At 36.9% G+C, this 14,335-nt stretch overlaps 1 protein-coding gene and 1 long non-coding RNA gene across 12 annotated transcripts in view; one reads left to right on the plus strand and one right to left on the minus strand.

Moving 5' to 3' along the window:
* Window positions 1–14,335, minus strand: part of RIGI (RNA sensor RIG-I) — a 58,999-nt gene that overhangs the window by 37,211 nt on the left and 7,453 nt on the right. For 10 of the 11 annotated variants that reach the window (XR_013443720.1, XR_013443715.1, XR_013443716.1 and 7 more), the window contains 7 exons: window positions 10,419–10,553; window positions 5,664–5,845; window positions 4,537–4,684; window positions 3,379–3,501; window positions 1,814–1,912; window positions 1,260–1,413; window positions 458–716 (listed from right to left, as the gene is read on the minus strand). Coding sequence is in view for 3 of the 11 variants with exons in the window: in XM_078061362.1 (XP_077917488.1) it covers window positions 458–716; window positions 1,260–1,413; window positions 1,814–1,912; window positions 3,379–3,501; window positions 4,537–4,684; window positions 5,664–5,845; window positions 10,419–10,553 (1,100 nt within the window). In the remaining 8 variants the exon portion in view is untranslated. The remainder of the gene's footprint in view (window positions 1–457; window positions 717–1,259; window positions 1,414–1,813; window positions 1,913–3,378; window positions 3,502–4,536; window positions 4,685–5,663; window positions 5,846–10,418; window positions 10,554–14,335) is intronic. The other variant, XM_078061363.1, reaches the window with a different exon arrangement.
* On the plus strand, window positions 1,465–11,805 carry LOC118518307 (uncharacterized). Its single transcript, XR_004908568.2, has 2 exons — window positions 1,465–1,790; window positions 10,362–11,805. It is a non-coding gene; the product is annotated as an uncharacterized LOC118518307 (long non-coding RNA).

Raw genomic sequence — 14,335 nt, forward strand, 5'->3', positions numbered from 1 at the left:
ACACAGTAGCGCTTCCTGAAAACCATCCAGTTATCTACCTTGTACATTCTTGTTAGTTTTTACTTAACTTCTGTTGGGTTTTGTCTTACTTTCACAGCACACTTCCGAGTTTTCACTTCTGTTCTGACTACACCGTACCCATTTCCATAGTGTGCCATCACCATATATTATGACACAATTCTTACATGTCTGGCTCCCCATGAAACTTCAACTGTTTGAGATTTATGTCTTTTTATATTTGTATCCCCAGTGCCTAGCACAGTGGATAACACAGGGGGGCACCTAATGCATATTTGTTAAGTGAATAAGTGAATGAACAAATAAAAATTAATCAATGAACTATACAATATGGACTTAGGACCTGAGAAGACCATCCTCAATGTGGTCAGTAGAGTAAGTAAATAGGATTTAAGAAGGTTATAGCTCTTCTGAGGAATCCACCCAACTCTGGAAATACCTGAGGCAGTGGGTCTGAAGAATCTCCAAGTTTCTGATCTAGATAATTAAACATGATCATATTGTAAGGATGGTGTTTACCAGTGTTGTGACATTCATCAAATATCATCAAAGTAAAGACAGAGAGTGATGGAATAGTCCCATTTCTAAGGTTATTCACAAGAATCTGTGGAGTTATAATGATGATGTCATTGTTCTCAACAATCTGTTCCACTAAGATATTCTCAGATGTTGCTCCAGAAACACCTGCAACTTTGTACCTGGGAAATGACAGAAATTCCCTATTACCAACCATGATGTGAATGAGGAACCATAAAGACATGAAACACTAGGTCAGAGCATTAACTGATTAAGTTCTCCCTAACTCCAAAAGGAATATATGGGAGACAAGTGCTTAGCACAGAGCCATACACATAGTAAATGGTCAATAGCTGCAAGCCAGCTGTAACTGCTAGTAGAGTATGTTAATTCCTTCAAGTCTTAAGAAAGAAAATAGTACTTAAAGGGAAGAGTAATATTAAAGAAGTTATAAAATCATTAAAAAGTTAAATGTGTCATTTAAATGTAAAACTGATCTCAAGTCATTTACTTACTCTGCAAGAGCTAACCAAAGGAGTTTAGGATTTCAAGCATACCTAACAAAACAGACTTGCATCCATGAAAAATTAATTACATCTAGATTATATAAAAGCTAAATCTATTATAAATTTTTGAATCCTAGCTTTCCAAAATTAAACTAAGCTGAACACACACCAGTTACATGAAGCTAGAGAAAAAGAAATGGGACCAACTGTTATACCTACCCAAGTTTTTCAAAATATTTGGAGAACACGGATTTCTGCTGTTCATACACTGGGAGTTGAATAGCAAAAAAGACAACCTTCCCCTTTTGTCCTTGTGGAAATTTTTTAAGATGATGTTCACATATAAGAAGGGAAATAAAGGTTTTTCCACAACCTTTTAACATACAAAGAAAAAGAAAACATGTAATTGATATTATACTAAAATATTTCTATAGAAAGGTAATTATTTTTGGCTCCCCTAAAACCACTGCACCAACTAATAAACTAGGAATGTCGACAGAATTTATACCAGGACAGAAAAATATCAAGTTACTTCCTAGGTAACATGCAAATAAAATAGTCAAGGCATAAAGCAAGCTAAAACAGGGCATTTTTCTTTCCTTCCTCAGGTTCCTTAAAATACCTGGAGACTATATTAATGGGAAAGTTTTCTCAAAAGATATATGGAACAAGGAAAAAATGGAAACTTGTCCATTTTGTCCCAGTATTCAATACAAGAAAAAAAAGGAAGCAAACACAGAAACAAACCATGTAAGTAGTGGCAATCAACTTACCAGTAGGAGCACATATTATTGTGTTTTTTCCTTCCTTAGCAGGCAAAGCGAGCTCTAGTTGGTAATTTCTTGGCTTCAGTGGGGTGCAAGTAGGAGGGGCTTATGTAATACAAAAGGAACAAAATTACCAAGTAGTTACAGTTCTGAGGAATCAAGGAAAGAGCTATCTGTCATCAAATAGACAGGAATTCTGACTTTAGCAAAAAAGGGCCTCATTTAAGAAAATTTAGAATCCTTGACTCTTGTTAACCATTCCAGCCTCAGCGCTGATGTGAAGTACAAAATTCTCCCTCAGTGACAAAGTCCCAATGGCAAGAATCCTTTGAAAAAGCCACAAAGATTTCTTTCTTAAATAACCTTGGAAGTCTAGTAAGGAGAAACTAAAGCAAGAATGGCCTAATTCAGGGCAAGACAGATGGCCACTGGTTAAAAGGAAATGCTATATGGAACAAAACAACAAATCCCTCCTAGATCTCTGAAAAGCAACAAACTATAAACAACGAATTCCCAGAGCAATCTCTTATTGAAGAGCAACCATGCTTTATAATTCTGCAGGCTCTCCCATGGTATCTTCTCTCAATAGGACCAGAAGTTTCAAAAAATAACCAGAGGCTTTTTTTCCACAACAGATAAGCATATAGAATGTTACTGCTAGAAAAGACCTTAGAAGTCATCTATTGACTCCAACCTATTTTAAAGAAAAGGAACTTAAAAGGTTAAGTGAGTTCACTAAAGTCCCTTACATGTCAGAAAAATTTAAAGCAATTTACATTCAGTGATTTTACTCTGAAATGACAAGAAAATTTGTATCATTTGGTTGCAGAAGTAATCTGTAAATCTTCTTGTGGTGTTATCCCCAAATCACACCTTTCTTCTCACACTACCCAGTATTAATCAGAATGTCTTCCCTGATGTTCTTTTGTAAAAAACTTTTTACTGTGGCTCATTATGCAACTTTCTGGTCCCCTCATGAAAACATGCTTCTAGAAAGACAAGGTGGGCCTTATAACTAAGTTATACAGTGCCTTTGTGTGAAATTAGAAAAAGGAGACCCTCTGGAAGGATACAGCCCCTCTGTGCACTGTTTGGCAAATAGCACAGGCAGGATCTCAGTCCTCACTCAAGCTCAGCTGGGTACATTTGTGCAGTGCACAAACTTCATCAACTTACACTGCAGCCCTGGGATAGTAAAAGGAAAGTGAGCAAGTGACTCATAAATATTAGTGTTTCTTTAGAGAGCAGAGCTGATTTTAGATTTCATAGACACTAAGTTTCTGGGAGGACCCTATGTGCATTTTCAATGTAGACATGCACATATGTTCTTAGTGACAAAAGAAAATAAAAGAGGCTGACAATAGCTTTGGAAGAGAGAGAATAATATGTTTTCATTATAGAAAAAGTATCTATTTTAATATAAATTATCTTTTCTTTAAAAAAGATAAATGATCTTTTCTTACTTTTCCTTTAAAACCCTTTCATAACACTATGGCTTTGGGCACTGCAGGCCATGTCCCCACACAAAATACCCAAAGAATACCATTATGGAAAAGAACAATGCTGGGTACCTGAAGGTGGAGATAAGTTCTGACTAAGATTCTGGCATTCTGGTTCTTCCTTGTAGAAAATCTGTATGTCAGAAGTTTCTATTTCATCATCCTCAAGAACTTTCGATTCAGCATTTTTTGCATCTGTATGAGACCAAAAAGCATCTTAGAATCTTGATTTAATCTGATGATTGTCTTGATAGCACAAGTCCTACAAAGAGGTCATAATCCTAAAATTTTCAGCTCCATTAAAATTTCTCACAACCACTCCCTTTCACCTTCTAAAACAATGAAAAGAATCTTTTTGAGTGTGATGTCTCAATTTGGAGTCTGAACTTCAATGTCATTTAGGACTTTATTATTCAAAGTGTGGAACATGGGCCAGCAACTTCCAGAGCTTGTTAGAAATGCAGGCTGTGTCCCTACTAAGTCAGAATCTGCATTTTTAACAAAATCCCCAGGTGATTCTCACAGACAGTAAAGAAGAGAAGCACCACTTACCAGACATTTATGGCTTCCATTCCTGACTTAACCCAAGAAATCAGATGGGTATTTATATAGACATTTTCTAGAACAACTTGTGATTTAAAGAAGCCTAGGACAAGCGAAGACCAGGCAGTTGATTTACCAAACTCAGACTTTAAAACAATGCTCTGAGCAGAGGTTAGCTTCAGGAAATCACATGATGGCACAGATACTCCTTTTTCAATCCTGTTCTGGCTTAGTTCCTGATGGCTCAGGCAAGAGAAGTAGGCTATGTCTATTATGATTCTACTCTGAAAAGGGGGCAAGTCCTGGAGTTTGAACCTTTCACTCTAGAATTTTAAAGCTATTTCTCTGATAATCTAAACCCAGAGAGTGAGCTCAGATTCTGCCTTCCCCAAATCCTTTGGACCAGATGGGTTAATTCTGGATGAGAGCAGTTTGCCCTGGTCCATTTTAGGGGTTACACACAACCGAATTACTTCTGTAGGCAAGTAGCCACTTGCTTCCCAGAACTCAATTTCATGCTGCTCTCTCACTAGAGATGTAGCCATGGGTCTCTGAAGGGCAAAATGCCTCTGACAGTGAGTGAAAGACAGGTAGGAATGAAAGGGGCCCTAAGTAGAACTATGAGAAAGGTAGAACATGTTTTCAGACCCTCCCAACCTTTCAGAGCTCTTCCCTGGAATATCCTACCTTTGTCCACAATCCACAGTTGACTGAACTTGTTCTCGTCTATCTCCAAAGCAAGTTCCAAAGTTTTGGGCCAGTTTTCCTTGTCTGATCTGAGAAGGCATTCAACCATTTTCTCCGCACCTGCCATCAGCCCCTTGTTGGAACAAACCTAAGCAAGACAACTGCAGTTGATCAATCATTTTAAAAGTTTTCCTTTTATGAGTTTTTATTGAAGAAATATCAATTCAAGCACTACCTGACTTAAAATAATTGTATACTATGGTTCAATAGGTCTTATTCATGGCCATTTTTGCCCCAACCAACACAGTGTCTTTTAAGACACCCTTTCCTTTGTCTTTGTCTTTACACATGGCATTGCTATGTCAAGCCAGGTGTTTTCACATCCTCTGAGACCTTATATGTATCATCCTCAGCAATATTAGGAAACAATCCATTTGACAACCATTCAAAATATGGGTATATTGGCATGGAGAGATATTTGGAAGAATATAACAAAATATTAACAAATATTTTTTCAGGATAATGGGACCTATGTGATTTTTATTATTCATCATAACTAAAATTTATTGAGCACTTATTATTATGTGCCAGGCATATGTAAGCACTTTACATATATTATCTCATTTAATCCCTCTAAAAATATCATGTTAATAAGGTACTATTATTATTTCCATTTTACGTGAAGAAATAGGTTTAGAGAAACTAACTTGCCTAAGATCATACTACTAGTAAATGGCTGAACTAGGATTCTAACAAGATTTGTGTGCAGAGCCTGAATGCTCAACCATGAGAGTCTATAGCTTTTGTTCTTTTTATTTGCTAAAGTGTTCAACTTAAAATTTGCATAAAACATTATTCACAAAAGTAATAATAATTTTAACTGAAAATAGGGCAAACCTGAAAAAAACTCGTGACACTAAAAATTATTCAATTCACAACTAAAAATACTATTCTAGGTAATTATGCCTTAGATTTGAGGACTTTTGTGGATTTCAATGATCTTTCTCAGGTCTAAATCAGTGAAGAAAACAGAAGACATTTCCCATGTTCAAATTACCTCCCCCCAATTTAGTATTTTATATTAAATTAATTATAATTAATTTTGCTAAATAAATTAATTAAATTACCTGTATAATTTCTTCACATTCCTGACTAATTAAACATTCAGATATTTTAGGAAGGATTTCTTTTGGATTAACTGTGGTTTTAAATTCTGGTTGTAAACGCTTTAAAAGTATTCTATACTCCTCTAGACTTTCAATTTTTTGGAAATCCCAAGTTTCAATGGCTTCATGAAGTCCAGAATAACCTGGAAAGAAAGAAGAAAATGGGGGCTTTTATGAAACCAACTAAAAGATATTTTAAGATTGTTATCATAGGAATCATGTTTGAATGTATAGTAAGAGAACTCAAAAGATATCTGTAAATCACCTCAATAATTAATGATCTTTCAAAAAGAAAACTCAATATTTATTATAGGCACCCAACATTTTAGGTCCTCTAACAAAGTTTTTCATCTCTTAGGAAAAAGTGCTTAGGATAATGTGAAGTCTTACATTTGGTCTTAGTTCCAAGTGCCCCATGGACCTCACCTACAACCTCTGACTTGTCTTCCAGTGAGTCAAATCATCATGAAATTATTATCTTCCCAGTGCAAAGTAGCAAAGTGGGCAAAAGGAAATATAAGTCTTAATTCCTGCCCCTTAGGAACTTAACCTTCTACATTACTCCCAGAAAAGAATATTAAGTATAATGGGAAATATGAGGAGAAAAAAAAATATTTCCAACTGTAATAATTCAAGAATGCTTCAATCTAAGTTTCTCAAATAAAATCACCAGATTTGTCTGACTATACAGCCCACATTCTTTTCATTTGGCTATAAAGAGCCTAACAACAAAATGAACACATGGGAACCCACTACCCAACTTAACTAGAATTTCCCAGTACTTTTGTGGGAGTGTACCTTCTTTTTCCCCACCTTTTCACCTCCCTGCAAAGAGACTACCATCCTGTATTTGATGTATCACTCCCTTCATTTTTTTGAATAGTTGCATGGCATACGCTTGATTCCTTCAACAATGTATGCTTAGGGGTGCGTGGATGACTCAGTCAGTTAAGCATCTGCTTTCTGCTCAGGTCATGATCCCAGGGTCCTGGGATTGAGGCCCACATGGGGCTCCCTGCTCAGCAGGGAGTCTGCTTCTCCCTCTGCCTCTGCCCCTTCCCCCTGCTCATGTGTGTATGTGCACTCTCTCTCTTTCAAATAAACAAAGCATCTAAAAATTTTTTTAAAAAAATAAAGGCTTTAAAAAAACAATACATGTTTAGTTTGGCTTGTTTGGAACTTCATAATTACATCCTACTAAATGTACTTTTCTCTGCTTTTTAAAAAGTTTAATATTACATCTCAAAGCTTCAGCTGTGTTGTCTGTAGCCGTGTTCATACATTTTCACTGCAGTACAGTGGACCCATCATGTGACTATTGTAGAATTTTATCATCCATTTTCTTTTTGAAGGACACTGGGTTGCTTCCAGTTTTGTTTGGTTGGTTGCTTGCTTTTGTTATTACAATTATTCTATGAACACTCTTGTATGTGTATGCTGCAATATATGTGCAAGAGTTTTTCTAGGGTACATACTTAAGAGTGAAACTTGGAAACTGAGGGTTGCTGGAGTGGTGGGGGGTGGGAGGGATGGGGTGGCTGGGTGACAGACATTGGGGAGGGTATGTGCTATGGTGAGCTCTGTGAATTGTGCAAGACTGTTGAATCACAGACCTGTACCTCTGAAACAAATAATACATTATATGTTAAAAAAAAAAAAAAAGAAGCAGCAGCAGCTAGCAGGAGGGGAAGAATGAAGGGGGGGAAATCGGAGGGGGAGACGAACCATGAGAGACTATGGACTCTGAGAAACAAACTGAGGGTTCTAGAGGGGAGGGGGTGGGGGGAGAGGTTAGCCTGGTGATGGGTATTAAGGAGGGCACATATTGCATGGAGCACCGGGTGGTATACGCAAACAATGAATCATGGAACACTACATCAAAAACTAATGATGTAATGTATGGTGACTAACATAACATAATAAAAAAAGAGTGAAACTGTTGGACAGGTGGATACAAGAGAGTTGAACTATATTAGATGATGCCAAATTGTTTTTCAAAATAATTGCATTAATTTACACTCTGTATAGTGACACTTAAGATTTCCCATGATTAAATATCCTCTTCAAGCCTTAGCATTGTTGGACTTCCTAAGTTTTGCTATCTAGTAGTTAATAAAATGCTATCTCATTGAGTTCCTAATTCACAATTCCCTAATTGCTATTTGGGCTGAGAATCTTTTCATATGTTTATCAACCTTTCTTACTCCCTATTCTTTATAATGTCAGTTCACACTTTTGCCCTGTAGATGTTTTCTTTTCCAAAATGATTTTAAAGCCTTTTTAATATATTCTAGATATTAATCTTTTTGGTGATTATATATTTTGCAAAGATCCTCTCCCAGTTTGTGCCTGTTTTTTCACTTTCTTTTGTGTTTGATAAACAGATGTTTTTAATTTTAATGTCATCAAATATATCAATTTGTCTTTTATGGATAATGCTTTAATGTTTGTTTCATAAATCCTGCCATACCCCAAGGTCATAAAATATTATTCTATATTCTTTTCTAAAATTGTTAAAATTTTGCCTTTTAGAATTAAGTCTTTAATTCTTATGAATTCATTTTGTGTGTATGTGTGAATGGAATGAGCTAAGGAATACAAATTTATTTTACATGGATATGTAATTTAGGGTTTGTTTGGTTTTTAACATTATCCTGTTTATAATGGCCCACTGCAACTTATTAAAAGCCCCTCTGTTCCTAATGATCCTCCTTTCCCAGTGATCTCAAATATATCAGGTTTTCATAAATATATGAGTTTAATTGAAGACTCTCTATTCTATTTCATTGGTCAGTTGGTCGATGCCAGGACCAACGTTACGCTGTCTCAATGCCTAGCATAAATCTTGCTATTTAGAAGGGGAAACCCCAGCCTACTTAAGTCTTCTTCTTCAGAAATGTCCTGACTATTCTTGGATCATAATTCTTCCATTTACATTTTAAAATCATTTAGAAATTTGTCAAGCACATGAAAAAGCATGTAGGATTTTTATTAAAATTGTATTGAATACAAAAATCAGTGTTGAAAGAGCAGATATTTTTATGGTATCAAGTCTTTCTCTCCATGTGCATGGGTATATATCTCCACTTAGATAGGACTTCTTTAATATCTTTCAATAACATTTTATCATTTTCTCCATTTGGACTTTACACATCTTTTGCTACATTTTTCCTAAATATATCACAACTTTTGTAACTATTCTAAGTGATATTCATTTTGGACTACATTTTCTATTTGCTTCCAGTGGCTAGAAATGCAGCTAATTTTTGTGCTTTATTTTTATTACAGTATAATTAATATACAGTGTTTTATTAGTTTCAGGTGTGCAACATAATGCTTCAACAATTCTATACATTACTCAGTGCTTAATATGATAAATGTACTCTTTATCTCCTTTATCTGTTTCACCCACCTCCCTACCTACTTCCCTTCTGGCAACCACCAATTTGTCCCTATATCTAGGAGTCTATTTTTAATTTGTCTCTTTTTTATTTTGTTCACTTTGTTTCTTAAATTCCCCATATAAGTGAAATCATATGGTCTTTATCTTTCTCTGACTGACTTATTTCACTTAGCACTATACCCTCTAGATCCATCCATGTTGTTGCAAATGGCAAGATTTCGTTCTTTTTTTTTATGGCTGAGTAATATCCCATTGTATATATACCACATCTTTATTCATTCATCTATGGATGGACATTTTGGTTGCTTCCATATCTTGGCTTTTGTAAATAATATTGCAATAAACATAGAGGCGCCTGCATCCCGTTGAATTAGTATTTTCGTTCTCTTTGGGTAAATACCCAATAGTGGATCATATGGTAATTCTACTTTTAATATTTGGGAAACCTCCATACTGTTTTCCACAGTGGCTGTAGCAGTTTGCATTCCCACCAACAGTGCACGAGGGTTCTTTTTTCTCCACATCCTCACCAACACTTATTAGTTGTGTTGGCCATTCTGACAGGTGTGAGGTGATATATCATTGTGATATCTCAGTATCTCACTGTGGTTCTGATTTGCATTTCCCTGATGATTAGTGATGTTGAGTATCTTTCTATGTGTCTGTTGGCCATCTGTGTGTCTTCTTAGGAGAAATGTCTGTTCATGTCTTCTGCCAATTTTTTAATCAGATCGCTTGATTTTTTGGTGTTGAATTGCAGAAGTTCTTTATGTATTTTGGATATTAACCCCTTATTGGAGATGTCATTTGCAAATATTTTCTCCCATTCAGCAGGTTGTTTTGTTTTGTTGATGGTTTCCTTTGCTGGGCAAAAGCTTTTTATTTGGTGTAGTTCCAATAGTTTAATTTTGCTTTTATTTCCCTTGCCAAAGGAGATAAATCTAGAAAAATGTTTCTATGACTGATGTCAAAGATATTACTGCCTATGTTTTCTTCTAGGAATTTTATGGCTTCTGGTCTTATATTTAAGTTTTTTAATCCATTCTGAGTTTATTTTTGGGTATGGTGCAGAAATGCAACTAACTTTTGTATACTAATCTTATATCCAATGAACTTGTTAAACTCTCCCAATAATCTCTCTGCAGATTCCTTTGGCTATTTCAGGTAGGCAATTATATTATGTGACTGAAAATAATCTTTAAGAGACATGAGACACATGAGGATAGCTCAAAATTAATAGCATTTCACTTTTACAGCATTCTGAAACAGTCAAATAATATCCTCTGATTCATGAGTAAGAAGAATGAACTAACCTGCATGAACAAGGGCATCCAAAAAGCCACGGAACCAGCCTTCTTCCTGGAGCTCCAATAGGAACTTAAGAAAAAGTGAGGCAGCCTCCATCGTGCCCTTATTGTTTTTCTCAGCCTGAATATGCTGTACCTCATCTACAAACAGAAGCAAGAGTGGCTCATCAAACTGCACAACCACTAATCACTGGAAGAAAAACCTGAAAAGGGTTGTCAGACTTTCTCAAATGGGGATGGCGATTGTAACAAATCCCAGCAATGGAAGGAACTGCGAGAAGGCAGCAAATTCTCTGTTCAGGCAGATGATGCCCATTCTTCACCAACTGACCTTCCCTCCCACCTCCCATCCTCTCTAGAAACTTCTCCTAGTTTGGTGTGGGAGTCTGGGAACATATTCCACGGCAATCCTTTAAAAAGGGAGTCTCTTAATGATGTGTGAAAAAGTATCCCCATAACAAAGGAGAAACCACTGTAACACTGGATTAGGTGGAGGAACAGAGGCTTCTCCAACATTTGGATACTCCCTTGTTCAAAAGTCTGAATTAATTGCAGGACTACAAAAGTGTGAGAATAGGACTACTCCATGGCATCCTTAATTACACCAGACTCAGAAAACAGAGTTAGAAATAAAAATGATGCTTTCGTGGTCCTCTTTCCAGGTTTTTGCTTAGACAGTATGAAATACGGGAGAAAAGAAAAAGCAAGAGGAGCTAAACAGAACATGAGGCCAGGGTGCAGAATACTATCCACCAAACTGTTGGTGGTCACACGACTTTGTACACTACCTCCATGTCTGGGGCGGTGATGATCAAATGGTTGCCTACACATGACCTGACATTTGATAGTGTTCCTTTTTTCCCCCTTATTGTCAGTGGAATGTAAATTCCAAGCAATAAGCCAGTTGTCTGGTTAACCGCTGTATCCTCAGAGATTAGAAGAGGATGTTCTAGCACAATATAGACACTCCACAAAGGTATACTGAATGAATGAAGAAAGGAAGGGATAGCTTCCTTCTCTGCCAAGGTCTCTGTCTTGGGAACAATAAAATTAACCATTTTAATGTGTAAAACCCAGTGGTTTCTAGAATTGTGGATCTATCACCACTATCTAATTTTAGTACACTGTCATTACTGTAAAAAGAAATCTTGTAGCCCCTAGCAGTCACTCCCATCTCCCTTCCCCTTAAACCCAGGCAACCATTAATCCACTTGGGTCTCTACAGATTTGCCCACTTTGGACGTTTCATCTGAATGAAATCATACAATATGTGGTCTTTGTAACTGGGTTCTTTCACTTAGCATAATGTTTTCAAGGTTCATCCATGTTGTAGCTTATATCATTCATTCCTTTTTTATTGCTGAGTAATATTCCATTGTATGGATACACTACATATTGTCTACCTAGTCATTAGTTAATGAGCATTTAGGTTGTTTCCACATTTGAGCTATTATGAATAGTAATGCTATGAACAATCATGTACAAGTGTTTATGTGGACGTATGTATTCACTTATCTTGAATTTATGCCTAACTGAGATTGCTGGGTCATATGGTAACTCCATTTAACACTGTAAGGAATTATCAAACTGCTGTCCAAAGGAGCTGCACCATTTTACATTCCCACCAGCAATTAATGAGGATTTCAATTTCCACACATCCTTGCCAACACTTTTTTTTTCTTTTATTTTAGCTATCTATATTAGTTTTCTGTGGCTGCAGTAACAAATTAGCACTAACTGGTTGGCCTTAAAACAATAGAAACTTATTCTCTCACAGTTCTAGAGACCAGAAGTCTGAAATCAAGATGTTGGCAGGGCTACACTTCCTTTGAAGGCTCTAAGGGACAATACAACCCTTATAGCTCCTAGTGGCTGGTGGCCTTGATTTGTGGCCACATCAAATCTTTGCCTCTTTCTTGTGGCCGCATCACTACAACCTCTGCCTGTCTTCACATGACATTCCCTTTGTCTCTCTGTGTCTTCCCATGGCTATCTTCTTATAAAGACACCAATCACATTGATTAGGATCCCGCCCTACTCCAGTATGATCTCATCTTAACTAATTACCTCTATAAAGATCCTATTTCCAAATAAGGTCACATTCTGAGGTCCTGGGGCTTAGGACTTCAACATATTTTTTGGGGAGGACATAATTCAACCCATAATAGCAACCTATCTTATCACCTATCCCAACTTTTCTGGGCACACAATTTAACTCTATTCCTTTAAGAGAGTTAATCCTGTTCCTAAAGCCCATCCTTAGAGCTGGGTTCTTACTCCCAGGCCTCCCTGCTGTTTGTTCTTTCCTCAGACATGCTCCCAGCCATTACTGACACTCCACACGAAGGCCCAGATATATCCCACTCACAGCTGAGCCCTTCCCAGTTAAACCATCTTGCTGTATCAGGGGCAGTTTAGCTTTACTCTGCACATGGTCGGGCCCATCCTGCTGCTACCTGGCCCCGATAACTGCTTCTAAGTAGTGCTACTTTCCTCAAAAGCACTGGGAGTCCAATGCAGAGAAAATTCTATCTTTGGCTGTCAGTATTACCTTTGCCATGCTGGCCACTCTGTGATGCCATCCTCAGCTTCCCAAGGTGGAATTTCTTGATCTCTTTTCTGTGCTTTCTTGGTCTCTTTACATGCCTCTGACTAGACCACTGACACTGCACAGTATAAAGTAACTGTTTGAGAGTCTACCTTTTCCCATTGACTGTGATCATGGACATGTTGTATTCATTTTTGTCTTCATCTTTGCATTCTAATCATCAACAAAGTGCCTGGCTCATGCATGTGTCCAGAGCATGTTACTGAAAGAATGAATAAATACTCAGAATTCTGCTCCCTCCCAGAATACTACCCAGGGCTCCTCCAGGATAAGAGTTAGCTTTTGACTCCAAAGGGATACTACCAAAAATTTGTAGCCCACAACCTGGTCTACCTTCAAACATCCTGGATAATATGTGAATAAGCAAAGCCCTGCAGTACCCTAGTCACCATGCAAGGTCTCCAGAAAAAACATGGCTTCGATTCTCCTTTCCCAAGATTCAACTAGTGCACAATATCCAACATGTGGAAAGCAGGATTATGGTAAAAGACACACTGGTTATTGCTGGTGTAATTTAAACATATTGGTGTACTTGTGTGTGCATGGGGGAATGTATGGGCATAAGGAGAGTGTGGATAAGCTCCCACTTATAAGGGCAAAAAAATGAGTCAAAATGTTTATATCCAGCCATAGCACTCATGTCTCAGCTCCCTGACTGAATCCTGACTGATAGAATATACTTGTCACAATTAAGGTTAACTAATAGAATCCAGAGATTCCAAAGCATCCAAGAAAAAAATGGGCGATGGAGAAACTTTATCAATCTAACAGAAAACAGAAAAAGATGGGAAGAAAAAGTTTATAGATACATGTGCACATGATAAAGTATAAAGAAATGAACAGGAAAGATGTAAGCCAACTAAATGACAACAGCTTCCTCTGAGAAGGAGCTGGAAATAAAACCTCTATGGTGTCTTTAACATTAAAAAATAAGACAGTATTACATATAGTGTTCTTCAGCTTGCTGTCTCTATTTACCTTTTGGTATTTTTAATGTGATTGCATTATAACTACAAATTAAAACTTAATATATATATATTAAAAAGTATGCCGCCTTTGCGCTCCCACAGCACACTATAGTTTTCTGGCAGAGCACTTCCGTTTTGTCATCTATGGTTTATTTAGTAACCTGCCTTCACATATGCACTCTGACCTCTATTATGGGCCATTTCTATCACACTCACCATGAATTTCTCAGTTCCTAGTAGGACACTTCTTATTAGATAATATGTGTAATAATATGTGTCAATTCTGTCCAATGCTAACACAATGCCTAACACATATGAGTTGCTTGAATCGACACATGAGTGCAAGA

The sequence above is a fragment of the Halichoerus grypus genome, chromosome 14 (genome assembly GCF_964656455.1).
Source record: "Halichoerus grypus chromosome 14, mHalGry1.hap1.1, whole genome shotgun sequence".
Classification (NCBI taxonomy): Eukaryota; Metazoa; Chordata; class Mammalia; order Carnivora; family Phocidae; genus Halichoerus; species Halichoerus grypus.